The following is a 17494-nucleotide window of genomic DNA, read 5'->3' on the forward strand; positions in this document are numbered from 1 at the left end:
TTTGTCCTCTTCATATCCCAGAGATGTGGGAGGGAAGATGGTAATTTGTTTAATCTCAGGCGTAAACAAACAAAGCAACCATTTTGCACTCCTCGACTAAAATATGCTTGAAGACCCATTAGTGTCTTCCTTGTCAGTGATTTACAGACAGATGCTGGGAGCTTCCTTCCAGTCCACTGGGTCAATAAAGCATTTTTAACACAGTCTTAAATATGCACTTCTGACATCTGCTACAATAGATTCCAACAGAGCTATTTTTAAGGCCTTGATCAAGAAGTTCTATAAATGTGACTCTCCAAACAACCGCTTTTTCTTACATATTGCAGCTTTTAAGGAAAAGAGCCATTTGCAATAAAGTGAAAATGCAGAGATCCGAATAATTGTGTCAGTCTTATCATTCCTTAATCATCTTTTATTCATCTCCTCCAAAAATTGCCCTGAACTGTAAACACTTATCCTGGCCTGACTACTAAATCAGAACTGACATTGGATTATAATTCTTCTGACTTGTTATTTCAGTTTCAAGCTATTTTCATTTAAAGTAAAAAGCTTTTTTCTTAGAACGTATTTACTCTTCTAAGCCAAAATTTTAAGTTGATTGTACAAGTATAGAAAAGTCACTTCTTTGAACAAGCTACGTTTAAATTCATCCTTAAAAAAGAAAAATTAAAGAGTATTCAAAAAAAAAGTCCCAAGTGATAATTAAATTATTTCTGTCTTTATTGTCTTTTTTTTTATTAGGCGTCTCCTTCTGTTTATTTTTCTCTTCAAGTCCCATCCTTCTTTCTTACTTCATATACTTCTTGCTTGATATCCTCCCTTTCATTAATTTTTAATTTTTTACTGAGATTTATTTTATTTTATTTTTATTTGAAATGCAGAATTACACAGAGAAGGAGAGACAGAGAAAGAGAGATTTTCTGCCTGCCTTTTCACTCCCCAAATGGCCACTAGGCCAATACAAAGCCAATCTGAAGCTAGAAACCTCCTTCGGGTCTCCTGCATAGGTGCAGAGCCCCAAGGCTTTGGACCATCCTCCACTGCTTTCCCAGGCCATAAATAGGGTACTGAATTGGAAATGGAGCAGTGGTACTTGAACCGGTGCCCATGTGGAACACCAGCATTCTAAACCAGAAGCTTACACAGTACCCCATCCCCATTATTTTTTTACATTTTATTATTATTATTATCATTTTATGATACAATTCCATAGGCTTCTGGTATTTCCCTTATCCCAGCCCCAATTTTTCCCCCACCCCCGACCTAGTTCCTTTATATCATTACTAAAGTATAGTTCTTCATACACAGTCATATGTCCATCATTGCGGGCATGGACAATGGCAGAGAGTCCAGAATCCTATTGTCAAGATACAATAAACAGTTTCATTATAAGTCCATCTTTGTCTGGAAGTAGAAATGCATACTGCATTGTATCCTCACATCTAGACATTAGTTTCCATTACACAGCTACTGTACATCCCTCAAATGAAAAGTCATTATTTTTTTTAATACAGTCTTCTAATCACTAAGCAAATGTCTGCACATTTATCATTATGTCAGGCACTAGGGATGAAGGACTATATGAGATGTGGTCCCAGCCATCAAGCAGTGTCCAGTCAAACAGGAAAGACAAATGATGAACCAAGAAGGTCAGGAGTCATGCTACTGAAGACAGACTTGGCCTGCTAAGAATTGTATTTTCAGGGCTAAACGTTAGTCTTTGAGGAGGAGACTCATTGAAGAAACATTTAGAGACAAATCATGTACCACATTCCAAGGTTACTACCGAGGCTAAGGAAGTGAAACAGAAAAATAAACCTGCTATCCTTCCCTTTTATAGGAAAAATTAGACTTAAAAAAATCTGCATTATGAATATTATGGTGGGAGAAAAGGTAAGAGGTAGGATTTATAAGAGCTATGGTTTTATATGACTATGAGAGTATAGCTAGCAGAGGGATTCAGGGAGATAACCCAAGTTAGACCTGAAGTTAGACCTGAAGGATGACTTCAGAAATACATACCTCAAAAGTAAAGGAATGAGAGCTAAGAGTCCCTCCCTTTCATTCTGTTCTCAAGGCAATTTTCTCTATTCCGATTTAACACTCTATCCCAACATATTTTCTTCTTCTTTCCAAGAAAATCTGCTGTTGTGATATTTCTGAATTACTTGGCTCTGTTTGGTCTTGGACATAAAGCCATCAATACCAAAATATACAGGAAGGTTCAGTTATCTAGCTATTAAAAAGGATTAGACGTTGGCAGTTTGTAGCAGGTGCCCATCCCAAATGATCAGGTTTGAAGCCAAAAGTGATCCAGTGAGTTGGTATGAGTTATTTCTATTAAAGTTCAATTTTGGATAAACCCTGGATTATGACACCAACTTTCATGTATTCATCCATCTGCCTGCCAGTCATTCCTAACCTCATATTCCCTTTCCAGCATGACACATGCTTGTCATCTCAGGGAATCCTTTTAAAAGAAACACTTTCCTTGGCAATTCATCTTTCTGGTGTTTTCCTTGCTGGGATAGGATGAAGTGAGGAGGGAAACTTAATAGCATACTTGGATTTATTTTTAGCTTCTTCAGCTCAGGGTGAGTTGCTACGGAAATAATCTTGAGATGCTATACCCCTCCCCATTTTAAAAATAAATTTCAATAAAATACTCAGAGATCTGGTAAATCCATAAGAAAAATTAAGGGGAAATAGAATGAGAACCATGAAGCTTTCTTATGGGGACCTACACCTTAGCACTGGGGTCAGCATAGCCAAAGGGAGTCAGCAGGAAGACCACTATCTTCAAAATTTCTTGTGGAAAGGGAACTAAAAAATTGATTTATATCCAATACATCTTTTTTTTTTTCAGATTAGCTTATATCAGCAAGATAATTGTGACATTTTAGTCCTAACGTCATAATCAGAAAAAACAATGGGAATCCTTATAAAGCTAGATATTAAGATTGGCAGGAACAGTAATATGGAAATTGTGAATAGGATAGGAAAACCTCCATACCAGCTTGTTGTTTGTTTTTTTTTTTTCATTTTATTTATTTGAGAAGCAAAGAGAACTCTGATGCATTAATTTATCCCCAAATATCTGCAGAAGCTGTGAGAAAATAAAGTTGGGAGTCAGAAACTCAATCCAGGTTTCCCAAGTGGATGATGAGAACCCAACTACTTTAGCTGCTTCCCAAGGTCTTTACTAGCAAGTAGTTGGAATCGGGAAGTGGAAACAGATATCAAATCCAGGTATTGCATTGTAGAAAAAATGTAAAACATGCACCTGCCCCTGGCTGCTGCTTTATGCTGTATCCTCTGCCATTAGTTAATAGGTTACGCCTGTCTTATTTGTTTACTCTGCAGATGCTGAGTGAAATCCAGAAAAAGAACAGTTTCCAGATAATCCATAAATAAAAAGGACAAGCTCAGTTTTCTGAACACTTAAGTCACCTTGCTTTATGAAGCCATAGGTTATCTTGAAGTCATTTTGATTTGAATAGAGATAAAATTTAGAAATGAGTTCCATTGGTGCCAAAGTCTGAAAGACATTTACTAGGAACATACTGTTATGATTTGGAACTAACCTTTAAAAAGATTGTTAACCAGGGAATTTTTAAAATACACATGTAACACATTACAAGGGCCAGTTTCTAGTTTCCAGAACTATTATGACACACCTAAAATTTCCTTTTACTTGTAGGAAAATCTGGAAGCATTTTTGTTTTTTGTCTCCCTTTTCCATTCAGCTAACTGAAGGAGATTTTTTTTTTAATCTATGTCTGTGCAGAATTGAGCAAATCCAAAGCTGGGAGCCAGGAGATTCTTCCACATCTTCCTCTTGTGCACATGAGCACAAGGATTTGAGCCTTCCTCTGCTGGTTTCCCAGACCCATAAGTATGAGCTGGGTAGGAAGTGGAGCAGCCAGGACACAAACCAATGCCCAAATGGGATACCAGTGGCACAGGGAAAGCTTTGCCTGCAATTCCAAGGCAATCCCAAAGAGATATGAGCATTTCATGCGGCATCTTAATTAACACACCAAACACATGCCCCAATGAAAACTCTACAGAAGGCTTAGTAAATTAAATGTGTATCCATTCAATGGATTATTCATCACATGGAAAACTATGGTTAACGGATGATGGAAAATATTGTATAGAAAATAAAAAATTGTAAACATTAAAAAATGTATATCCCTATGGTTGCAACAGAAATCTAGGATATTAGTTGTTTTCTCAGAATTGGATCTTCTCATTGTATCTTGGGTAGGTCAAAGTAAATGTTGACCCCTGGGATAACTAAGAAGTAAAAACCCACCTAGTAAGTGCTGCAGATGAGAAAGGAAGTATTTTTCAAGCTTACTGTGTTCTACCCTACAAAGACACTCAGCCTTGTCACATATATGATTTAATCATGTAAAGACTTATGATATGTTTGCTACTCATTTTTCATATTGTTAAATTATCATCCATCAATCAAATATTTATCATTTAATGATACCTTTAGAGAGATGACAACCATTTAAGTATAGTTGTTTCATTGTTTTCCCTAGGGGAAATGTTTTGAATAAGAAAGTATTATATTGAATGTCAAAAATCATGTAACTGGAGAAGTTGCTTTCTCTCGCTAAGTGATGCAAATGGAAGCCGCTCAACTAATCTGATTCCCACAAGGCACAACTCAAGAGCAAAGGACAGAATTAGTAAATGAACCTATTGCTGTCAAAGTTCTCATATTCTAGTTTTGTCAGCACAAGCCAATGGAACAGGATTCCCTGATCAGGACCAATTGAAAGATTACGTTATCCTGGTTGACTGTGATGAGGCCAGTCACAAATGAGAGCCTTGGGAAACAGACTTTGGTATCACAGGGCAATTAGAACTTGACAGTGTTGGGGGACTTAAGGGGTTCCATCATTTTTATCAAGGCATGATTCTTGGCTCCGCAATAGTATACTGGAGCAGCAGGCATAACTGGAAACATGGTTCAGCTTTTCTGGTCAAGATAAGCTTGTTATTTAGAGCAGCAATTCCCTGGCTTCCTCTGTTCCAATTCCTATTCTTTGAGCCCCAGGAAGGTATGGCCTTGGTTAACTGACTTTATATACAAGGTTTAATGAAAATGGAACACATGACACTTGCACCTTCCCAGGTCCCCTCTCCTTTTGAGAGAAGTCACAGCATTTGTTCCAAAGATGTTGGAAGATGTTGATTCTGTGGTGCTTGCTAAAGAAATCAACAAGTTTTTAAGTTGCTTTTGATCTTAGTTGTCTCTTCTTTAAGAGAGAGTAGTCATAAATTTATTGGGCTCTTATTAGTGTAAAATGAATTAAAGACTTATAATCTGTCTACTTTTGTGTCAAGCACAAAGGAAAAATCCAATAAATTATTAACTCTTTAATGCTATTATCATTCTCAGTTAAGCAGCTATGTCATTTTCTCTAAATCTATATCCTTGCTAGAAAATGGGCTGATAATAGCCCTATCTGTCATTAAATGCTCTTGAAGATTGATGTGAAATATGTATAAAAGCCCTATTTATATCCTGACTGTATGCTAGCTATTATTTAATGTGTACAGTGATGGAAATCCCTGTCCTTGAGGAGTTTACATTCCAGTGGGAGACACACAGACAATAAGTGTAATAAATAATATATGATATATTTGAAAGTCATCAATGCTGTGGAGGGAAAAAGGAAAAAAAAAAACAAAGGGAACTCATGAATGCCAGATTGGAAATTAGGACTTATTTTAAATTGACTGGTCAGGTGTGCCTCTCGCAGTGATATTGGACCAAAATGTAGAGGTGAGAGAGTGAATCATAAATGTGCTAAAAGTGTCCCAAGTGATGCAGACCCTCTGGAAAGTTGTGCCTGGCATGCTCTGGCAGTAACCAGCAGGGTGACCCATTGACCCATTATTTAGGGAGGAAAAGGAAGCAGAAGAAAGAATGATGGTTGATGAGGTTAGAAGGTGTGTTCAGAGGTGGGATGGGGCTACAAAACCTAATCTTTTTTTTTTTTTTAGTACACTAAATCTTGATAACAACCTACTATATATATATATATAAAAAAATATATATAGATTTTTTTAGTACACTTAATCTTGATAACTTTGCTTTGGATGTTTGTCTTAAACAAGGAATGACTGCTCATGACATGACCAAAATGTTGCAGTCTAATAGATTTGGGTCATGGTAGTAAGACTCTAGGCAAGGTAATTAGCCTCCATGAACCTTAGCTTTTCATCTGTAAAATTGGGACAAAATTTTGTGAAGATAACATAGATGAAGTGCCAAGTTCATGACCAACATCCATGTGAGAACCCAGTAAATAAAGGTGAGCTCTGAGCATAAAGCAGAGCTGTGTGCTGAGCTCATCTGCAAAAGTTTTTTTTTTTTTAAAGATTTATTTTTATTATTTTTTTATTGGAAAGGCGGATATACAGAGAGGAGAGACAGAGAGGAAGATCTTCCGTCCGATGATTCACTCCCCAAGTGAGCGCAACGGCCGATGCTATGCCAATCCGAAGCCAGGAGCCTCTTCCGGGTCTCCCACGTGGGTGCAGGGTCCCAAGGCTTTGGGCCGTCCTCGACTGCTTTCCCGGGCCACAAGCAGGGAGCTATAGGGAAGCAGGGCTGCCGGGATTAGAACCGGCGCCCATATGGGATCCTGGGCGTGCAAGGTGAGGACCTTAACCACTGCGCCACCGCGCCAGGCCCGGTATTTGAAGTTTTCAGTGAAGAAACGGAGAAGCATTATTTCAGCCAAGTGAACAATGTCAAAATTAACAGTGAAGATCATGCCGACAGGATATGTCCTTGATATGATGTGATGACAATGGTACTTCACCTCTGTGGGATCCCTCCAAAAACATGTAGCTCTAATTGAGAAAAAAAGTATTAGACAAATACCAGCAGAGGGCGCAATATTACCCAGCACTGTCAAGGTGGTAAAGAAATAAGACAACTAAATAAAATGTGGCATCCTTGCTGAGAACCTGAAACAGTAAAGGGCATGAGGTAAAAACCAAGGAATTATGAATGAAGGCCATAGTTAATTTAAAAATGCCAATACTGACTCAAAATATATAAAAAAAGGACCCTATTAATGTAAGCTATTAGCAATGAGGAGATAAAAACAGCAGATTCTATAGAGTACTGGTGAACTTGGTATAATCTTGACAAATTTTCTGAAAATCTAACACTGTCATAAAATAAAGTGTGTTTAAAAGTGCTTCATTATAGTATAGTAACTATGTGCTAGGAACTGTCATAACTGATTGTGAAGATGCAATGCAGTATGCACTTCTACTTCCAAACCAAAGATGAACTCCCAAAGACGCTGTTAAATATCTCTACAATAAGACACGCTGGACTTTCTGCTATTGTCCATACCTACAATGTAAGGTTGACCTGCTGTATGACCCAGCTATCCCACTGTTGGGAATAGATCCAAAAGAAAAAAAAAATCTGCATATAAAAAAAAGAGATTTGTAGTCCTATGTTTACAGCAGCACAATATATAATAGCAAAGACATGGAAACACCCCGTATGGTATACCTACTCCATTGAATACTATTCAGCTGTTACAAAGAATGAAATTCTGCCATGTGCAATCAAATGGTGCCAACTAGAGACCATTATGTTCAGTGAAATAAGTCAATCCCAAAAGGACACATATCATATGTTATCTTTGATATAAGGTAAACTTCGTGCAAAATACAACATCCATATGGGGTTGATATTTTTGTTTTGTGTTTTCATGCATTCAAAAAAAGTTCTTTTTTTCTTATTAATTTTCTGACTCACAAATCACACAATAGCTATTTTGGAGGAACTGAATTAAAAGCTATGTTTGTTTTGATGTAAAAAAAATGAAATTTGTGATAATTCTCATACTGTGCATTTTTCAGAATTTTTTTGAGACCACAGGGGTTCCATGAAACTTGCTGCTCACTGTATTTTTAGTTAATTCAACTATTCATCTATTCTACCAATGGTTATGTAGCCCCTATACCAGCCAAGGGTCCTAGAAATGTGAGGAGATAATGACCTTGACCCTGTCTTGACCAAGTGGAGTTTAACTCAGGGCACAGATGAGAATACACATAACCAGGCAGTGTTAATGAGGAATAGGGATGGAAGGGAGAAAGCAGTCTCTAAGAAGTCCAACTTTTAATTCTAAGGAAATTAAACTAGAAGAGTGTAGCCATGTTGAAATGAGGTGGAGAAAGGAAGGGATGGAACGTGAGGAAGAATATTCCTGCAAAAAAAATGTATTTTTGAAATTTCTGAGGACAAAGGGTAGGTGGCACCAAGAACTAAATCAATAAACCAGTCACACAGGATATTATTACCATTGATAATATTTATGGACTTGCTTGAGTATTTAAGGCTGAAAGTTAATCTCTGTACATTTTCTCCTGGTTTATCATCACACAAACCCATGACACAAGTGTTATTCTCATCCCCATGTTACAAATGAGGAAACTGCTATATTCAGATAAATAGGGACTGATCAAAGATTTAAGCTGTCCAGGCTAGTTTGAAAGCCAGAACAGCCCCTTCCATTGAAAGAGACAGTGAGACAATTCATCTGTCCCAAGTCAGAGGCTCATGTGTAGGATTCTTTCCAATTGGATCAGAGGTTCCCATCTAAGCATCATTGATGATTTGAGCCAGGTTATTCTTCATTTTAGGAAGCCATTCCGGGCACTGCATGTTGTATAGCAAGTATTTTTACTTTCCACTCACAGGATGCCAGCAGCATGTCAGTGATGCCAATCAAAATTATCTCCAATGTTGCCAGATATTATTCAGGTGGACCAAATTCACAGTCTACTCAACAATGGGCTATGAATTCTCAGAGGACCAAATGAAGCTGTATCTGGGCTCTTTCTCCCTTCACTTCTACACATGCCTTTTTAAAAAATCTCTCTTACATATCCATATGTATTTTATGTGTTTATAGCACATATATAAATCCTTTACAGTTTATTGCACAGTAATTTGTATATCATGGTTGCTTAACAAATGCTTGCTGGTATTTCTGCCAACTGAATCCTCAATGCCAAGAATCTTAAATGTAATGAGCTCATTTTGGTCAAATCAAAAACCATTCTTCCTGAATTTAAAACTTGATGCTGGGAAAGTTGGTTTCTGATGTCTGGTCATTTGGGAATATCTCCTGTCTATTCATAACTAGAGATCTGGCTTGAGTGACTTCCTGTAGGCTGGGAAGATTGATTTGATTGCTCATCAGCCTTTCGACAGACCCAACCATTCACCTGCTGATTGACATACATTAAGTTGCTAACAAATGTGGATGAGTGCATGGATGTGCTGTAATAATTTAAATGAAGCCATATGCCCAGGCCTGCAATTGGACATGCTGTTTATAGCACATACCTATTTTCTTCACCAAGTCTTTATTTAGTTGTGACTGAGGTCTGAGTTTTGAACATGAGTCTCAAACTGATTTTCTATCTTGCCTTTTTGAGTGTGGTACGCAGTGTGAGGGCGAGCCAGTTTCCGGGCAGTCTTCCCAGCACTGTAGATTCTGGACTAAAAGAGCTGAAGTTCCTTGGCATTAGTGGTAGCTCAGAGAATGTTTCAACTCAAATCAACACAGCTGAGTGTGCCCAAAATATAATATATGGAGAGAGAGCAGTGTTGCAGTATAGAAGATGTATCAATTCCTGCAACACTAGCATACCGTGTCAGAGTGCCAGTTTGTTTTGTTAATGCTATACATATGAACAAGCATATTGTGCATGTGTCTGGGAAAGAAACAGTATAATATGGCCAAAATCCTTGTACCTGTGCCTCCCGTAGGGGACACCTGAATGGACTTTTCCGGCCACTGTCCTCATGTCCTCAACCTAGCCCTGCCTTGTTTGTTGGGAGTATTCAGGGAGTGACCCAACAAATAAAAGATTCTCTCTCTCTCTCTGCCACTCTATACACACTCACACACATCAGGTTTATATCAGGTAATGTTTTTATTTCATGTTAGATCCAGGCTGCTGCTTCACTACCTCCCAGCTAATGAAACCCAGAACTGTCTCATCCTGAGGACTCTTCACTGGTGTTGCTCAGTGCTATTTGAGGACAGACATGTAGTACTGCCTTCTCCAGGATCTTACATAATGAAAGGGATTTCCTTCTTAATTATGTCTCCAGAAAACTATTGCTGCAGGCTTATCGGCCTCCCTGATGCTGAGCAGCCTCTGAGTGTTTCCTCACCAATGTCAGTCACCCTGTTGTCTCTGTCTTGCCAGAAGGAGGGACGTGTGAGGTGATTGCTGCACACAGATGCTGCAACAAGAACCGCATTGAAGAGCGGTCGCAAACAGTGAAGTGTTCCTGTCTCCCTGGGAAAGTGGCGGGAACCACGAGAAACAGACCTTCCTGTGTGGATGGTAAGTGGCTGGCCTGATTCTCAATGTGCACATCTATGTTTTCACTCCACGTGATAGATCTTCTTGTTTCATTGTAAGTATGATTTAGGTCGATTAATAAGATACCTTGCAAATGCCAGAAAATTGTCCTCATCCTAACCCTCACCAAATAGTTGGCCCTTTTGGTACTTTCCTGTTAGATCTGATAGTTTGTCCTTGCCAACACTCTTGATGAAATGTGATGTGGCAGCAGGATGGGGAAGTGGGTCCTTTGAGAGGTATTGAGCCATGAGGGTACCATCCTTATGAGAGACATTGATTTCATGTGGAGGCATGAGTTCAGCTCCCTCGTGTGCTCTTGCCATTCAACATTCCCATGTGATAGTGCATCTGCTGGTGCCTTGATCTTGAACTTTCAAGCCAACAAAATTGTGGGCCAGTGAAATTCTGTTCATTGTAAATTATACTGTCTGGGGTATTCTGTCAGAGCAACAAAGAATAGATTAAGGTGTATGGTTTTGGGATGTTCAAATAGTTATGTGTTATAAGTAAGGGAATTTGAAGATGGAAATAAGGGAATTTTTTTCCAGTTAAGAAACTCAAGGGGCTGGTTGATTTAGGTGATTTTGGATTAAGATTACATAGGATGATGATTATAGTGGTGCTACTAAAGGGTAGCAATACCTAATATTCATTCAATAAGTACCTAATGAGCATTTGTTGTATGCCAGATAGTAATGTAGGTACCTTGGACATAATGATGAACAGATAGAATTGTCCTGAGTGTTTACCTTGTGCTAAGTACTGTAATAAACATTTCCTATTTGATATTGCTTAACCCTCTCAGGAACCCTATAAAATAGTATTTTTTACTATTACTGTATAATAAAATTATCCCTTATTTAACAATTTTAAAACAGTAAAAATTATTTCACAGTGTGTATGTATCAAGAACTCAGTCATGCTGGGTTTCAACCTCAGGTTCTCTCCCATGACTGATTAAGTTCTCAAGATTTGACTAATTCTGAATTTGGCTACAAAATGATTCTTATTTGGATTTTGGCAGGTAGCCTCAGTTGTTTGCATGTATACCTTTCTGTAGGAGCTTGGCGTTGTCAATAGCTGATGGTTGGCTTCCCTTGCAGGTAGTAATACTAGAAAACAACACAGAAGTCAGCCGTGTTCTTTATACATAGCAGCCAAGTTACATTTGATCCTTGACAAAGTACCCTCTTTGTTACCCCTAGCCAGCCCCTTTCAGTGTAGAAATGGGCTATCAGGACTTAAAGGTCAGCAGCCAAAGGGCAGATTTGCAATATAGCTGTTATACTGCTGCTTAGCGTGCCCACAGCCTATGTTGTTGCAACTGAGGTTATGTCTTGACTTTTGCTCCTCATTCTAGTTTTCTGATAATATGTACCCAGAGATGCAGCAGTGAAGACTCAGGTGCTTAGGGCCCATGGGAGGGACCTGGATTATGTTCCTGGTTCCTGATGTCAGTCTGGTCCAGCATTAATTATGGCAAGCATTTAGGGAGTGATCCAATGTAGAATTAAGTAAGTAAGTAAGTAAATAATTAAGCAAGTAATTCTCTTTCTCTATCCCTCCTTTCCTCCAGCCCTCTCTTCCTCTGCCTCTCATCCTTTCAAAAAACTATACCAACAGGCAGGAATATTTAAGCTCATCATATAGGCTGATTACTGTAAGAAACCTGATCTCTTCATTTTAGGTGTGAATAAACTGGGGATTTACTAGGGCTACTCAATGTTCCAGTGGTCCCAGGGCTTGACTGACTTCTGAGCCCAGAGTAACAGACACTCATGCCAACTCTTTCCCACCACCTCCAATGAGTCTGAAATTTAAATGGGCTAAATATGTCTCTGTCCACCTTTATCACAGTATTTTAGTAGTGTGTGAGTTGGTCAGATTCTACAGTTCTAAAATCAGGACTCAGAGAAATGATTCATTAGCATAGCATCCCAGGACAGAACACAAAGCATGGATCTCTTAGCTAAGGATCCATTGCTCTTCCTCTGAATCCAGACAAAGAAGGACACCTTCTAGATCAGCATGTATTAGGTATTTTTCGTTATGAATCAGGAGATTGTTAGAAAGAGAAACATACTCAAGCCAGGGCAAGTAAAGGATAAGTGACTTTAAGAAACTTGAAAACTCTTTGTGAATCAATTGCAAGAAATCCAGCCCATTCTCATGTGGTTTCTAAAATCATGCAACTACTATCTGTTTTCTTTCTTAATGGAACACACTAACTCTGATTGCTATCCTGCACTTGGAGGACCTAGTCCCTCTTGAGGACTTTGCATTTTGACTCCCATAAATAAATTCATAAATTGTATATGGCTTTTATGTCTGTGGTTCCCACTCTAATCTCATTAAGCATAATGGTATAGATTCAGGGCCCTGTTTCTTCAATGCATTTTCTAAGAAGACAGAATATGATGCCTCCAGTTAGGGTCAACATGGCAGCCTTTGACCAAACCATCTCAGCCAGAGGCCAAACAAGTTCATGTGACAGGCGGAGCAGCCCATTCTGTATGATAGGAAGGTCAAAACATTTTTTAAAGGATGTGGAAAAGTCAGCTTTGGGTATATAATCCAATTGTTTGTCCACATGATTTCCTTTAGGGATCGTTTAATAATGTCTGGAGATGTTTGGAATCTAAACATTTGGCATAACTCTGTGTGTGTGTGTGTGTGTGTGTGTGTGTGAGAGAGAGAGAGAGAGAGAGAGAGAGAGAGAGAGAGAGAAACAGACACCTGGCATCTGATGGATAGAGGCCAGGGAAGCTATAGAATATCTTGCCCAGACATCCTCTACACACAACAAAAGATTATCCAGCTCAAAATGTCAGTGTTATTGAGGTTGAAAAACTTGCACTGATTATCTCCTTGTCCTATGTCAAATCACCACAGTGCAGGAAAGGCAGTCAGCCAGACTAGAGAAACCATCACACTCTAAGTGGAGGAAACTCTTGGCCCTAGAAGTCAGTTGGCTTTATAAAACATAAAATCATGATGGTTTCTCATGTTCTTTGCCAAAGAAAGCATTGAGGCTGTTAACTATAAATCTCCACTTTGTTTCCAATTCATTTTTATCTCTAATGACTTAGAAATAGAATTGCCTTCAGGATTTGGATGCAAGACACTAAGCAGTGCATTGGCTGTGGTGGCAGAAGGAGAAATGGCAGCTGGCTCTAAGTTTTTGTGAGAAGTTAAACCATATAACAGTAATATTTTATACCCCAGAACAGTTTGTTTGCCTTTGGAAACTCTAACACTTGAGTGCAGTTGATTCTAACAAAAGGATATATATAGCCTGTCTTCTGTGCAGTAGTCAACAAAGAATAAAGTGTTCTTTAGTCTCATGCTGATTATTTATATTTTGGAATGCATTCTGCTGTTCAAAACTCTTAAGTCTATTGAAATAAATGGCACATCAATGTGTTGCTATGATCAAAATTGTTTTTACAGCCCAGATAATTATTCTGGGTATCACTGATGCTCCCAAGTAATTTCCAAAAACTTTGAGAACAGGCATTTAACCTGTTTGTTAAGATGCCTAGGTATCACATCAGAGTATATGGGCTGAGTATCCAGGTACAGCTCCCAACTGCGGGTTTCTACTAGTGAGGTAGCAGTGATGGCTCAAGTACTTGGCTTCCTGCCATTCATGAGGAAGACCCAGATCAAGTTCCTAAATTCCTGTTTTGGCTCTGGCTCAGTGCTGCTGTTACAGCCATCAAAGAAGTGAACCAGCAAATACAAGCTCTCTCTGTCTCTTTGCTGCTCTCTGAAACTCTAATACAGATGTTACTTTTTTATTGGTATTCATTACAGGATGTTTGAAAACTACAGAAATACATCCACATGCTAAAATACATCCACATCCTAATATAATTGCCTAGAGATTATCCTTTTTCTGTAAGATGTTAACACATAGCCTTTAAAATGTTTACATATTTTTATTTGGAAGGCTGATTTTACAGAGAGAAGGAGAGATTGGGAAAGAGAGAGAGAGCTATTGCATCTGCCCGTTTACTCCCCAGTGGTCATGGTTGGCAGAACCAAGCTGATCTGCAGCCAGGAACCCAGAACCTCTCTGGATTTACATGTGGGTACAGGGGCCAAAAGACTTGAGCTATCCTTCATTGCCTTCCCAGGATTAGCAGGGATCTAGGTTGGAACTATAGCAACCAGGACATGAATGGGTGGCCATATGGGATGTTGATTAGCCTGTTGAGCCACTGCACCAGCCCCAATGGATGTCCTTCTAATCTTAGAAGTTCACATACATTCAAGTATTGTTAATGGCTACCCAGGACTGTCAGGGGTGAATCTGGCACTGCTTATTTAACTCTCCTCCCAACTTTGACACATGTACAATATTTCTGTGACCTATTGTCTCATTTCCATGAGGACAGAGATGCCAGCTTCTCTCCATGACAGATGCTGACAATAGATCTACCACATTTCTGCTAAATACATTCTTAGATGGTGAATTTCCCATGTTAAGTGTTCCAATTATTGTTATTTGTTTTCCTCTGAAATTGCAGATCACTTGATTTTTGTGGTATTTTCAAAAATATAGGATAAACAATGATTTTAAGAGAAGCTTGTCTTAAATTGCTTTAAGATTCAAAATCTGACATTTTTAGAGATTTGTTTTATATATTTGAAAGGCAAAATTACAGCGAGAGGGGTCTTCCACCCCTTGGTTCACTTGCCAAATGATAGCAAAGGTGAGGTCTAAGCTTTATAAAAGCCAGGAGCCAGCAGCCAGGAGCTTCTTCTGAGGCTCCCCTGTGTGTAGGGTTCTAAGCAACTGGCCCATGAGCCTGCCTTCTCTGGCACATTAGTATGGAGATGGATTAGAAGTAGATATGGTAGCTTGATTTGCTATGCCATAGTATCAACCCCTTATACTTCCTTTATTATTCTATAAACTCAAATGAGGCAAATTAGTACCCTCTTCAGACCAACTAAAAGACCCTCTTCAGTGTTTCAGTCATTGCCAGTAACTTCGTGGGGACTAAACGTAAAAATCAAGTGAAAACTCTAAGCAAGAGGATGATGTCTTCTAAATATACGTATTTGTGTAAGGAAAGCATTTTTCAAACAAATTATATTAAACACTTAACAGTACACTTCTAGTGGGCTTATGAAGCTGCTCCCATGATTTTTTTAAAGATTTATTGATAGATTTGAAAGACAGAGTAACACAAAGAAAAAAAAGAGAGAGAGAGATCTTCCCTCTGCTAATTCACTCCCCATATGACCATAGTAGCCATGGCTAGGCTAGACAGAAACCATTACCAGGAACATCATCTGAGTCCCCTACACTGGTAGCAATGACCCATGTACTTGAACCCTCATTCACTGTTTTTCCAAGCCCACTAGCAAGAAGCAGGATCAGATGCAGAACCAGGATTCTCATATGGGATTCTGGCATCACAAGCAGCAACTTAACACTCTGTCTTACAATGCAGGTTCCTGGTCTGTGATTTTAATTGATCTATAGTTGCTGTTCTACACTGGTCATTGCAGCCGTTTGGGGGAATGAATTCAGCAGATAGAAAATTGGAGGTGCTCTCCCACTCCTCTCTGTAATTCTGACTTTCAAATAAAATAAATAGTTCTTTAAAAGCTATATTATCAATCTCAAATTTATCAAAAATAGTTGTAAATATTAAGAAATACAGTTTGCAAAATAGTACAATATGATGAATTTAGTATTATGTATTGTATAATATATGGTATTATGTAATATTATATACTACATTTACTGCTATAGGATTTAACATAATAATAATAATGATTAGGATTTGGGGGTAGGACTAGCTATATGCCATTCTCCCAAGTGCTGTAAGTCTACACATGCCTTATACAGTATATTTTTCAATGTGACCTGAGGCACACAGAGACCTGAGGCAAAGAGAGAGAGACACAATGAACACCTCAAAGTCTTGTACCCAATAATGGCAGAGCCCAAAGAAAGTCTTGGGCTGTCCAGACTCAAAGTCCTCGTCATTAACTGTAGGCAGACGCATGTCTAATGTAAACAGAAATTATCTTCCAAAGCCTTCCTTGTAAGATGTGGCATATCTGGGTGAGAAATGGAATCAGGTCCAATCATGTGGATATTTTCAGAAATGCTTAGTACTTGGGGAACATGTGAACCCTCCCTTTAGGCTACAGTGATCCGTTGTGCTTCCTAAGAATATTCAGAAGTATTAAAATATTCAGAAGTGTTTTTGTAAACAGTGCTAACCATGTTACAGATTGATGGTCTAAATCATGGCAGGAGAGAGAAGATACAGAGTCTGTTTTGTGGTGAAATTTTCCTATGGTTTTCTCTACTTATGATTTTATTGTGAAGTAATTGACATTTGTCCCTAACTTGGATAGATACATGGGGGAAATTTTCAATTGCCAGTTGCTAGGGAAAGTCCTTTGACACTTTGTAGATGCTAGGATCTCGCTAATTAAGAAAATCTCAATGATAAGTTCATAGTTCTTTCAGCTCGTTCAGTGTAAATTACAGCACTTTAAATGACTACTTACTTGGTGTTCTTGCGTTCATATACTAGTGTGCCAGAAAGGAAGCAATGAGAAGAGACCAATTAACCCACTTATACCAAAGATCTTAAAAAAAAAAAAAACAAAACTTTCATGCCCATGAAAACTCTAGTGTTAGCAAAGGCTTTCTGACTTAGGAGGCTTGTAACCCATAATGGCAAGCCTGGATTTGAACCCTAGTTTGACACCTAATTCCCGCTGCTGATGCATTTTAGGTGGCAGGTAATGGCTTAGGAACTTGGGCACCTACCACTCTTCAAAGGAGGTCCAGATCAAGTTCCTGACAGAACTGTGACTATTTGGGGTATGAGTCAGCAGATTGGAGATGATGTCTAATTCTCTGGCATTTTTTAAATGATCAAATAATGTAATTTAAAAAGTCATAACATTCCTTACTATCTTTATGGAGACATAAACTTACAATATATCAGGAAAGTTTGTTTCTAGACATTGTACTTTCAGCTCCAGGATCAGAGCTGAAATCACAGGAAGGATG

The 17494-nt window shown here is 38.5% G+C and overlaps 1 protein-coding gene across 1 annotated transcript in view; it reads left to right on the plus strand.

Annotated features, from left to right (window-relative positions):
• The window catches only part of TAFA1 (TAFA chemokine like family member 1), a 440521-nt gene that overhangs the window by 334987 nt on the left and 88040 nt on the right, over positions 1 to 17494 (plus strand). Inside the window, exon 3 of the mRNA XM_040995063.1 lies at positions 10282 to 10422. Within this exon, the coding sequence (XP_040850997.1) occupies positions 10282 to 10422 (141 nt within the window). The remainder of the gene's footprint in view (positions 1 to 10281; positions 10423 to 17494) is intronic.

Source organism: Ochotona curzoniae, unplaced genomic scaffold, assembly GCF_017591425.1.
Source record: "Ochotona curzoniae isolate NIBS_2020 unplaced genomic scaffold, NIBS_Ocur_1.0 contig_908, whole genome shotgun sequence".
Taxonomy (NCBI): domain Eukaryota; kingdom Metazoa; phylum Chordata; class Mammalia; order Lagomorpha; family Ochotonidae; genus Ochotona; species Ochotona curzoniae.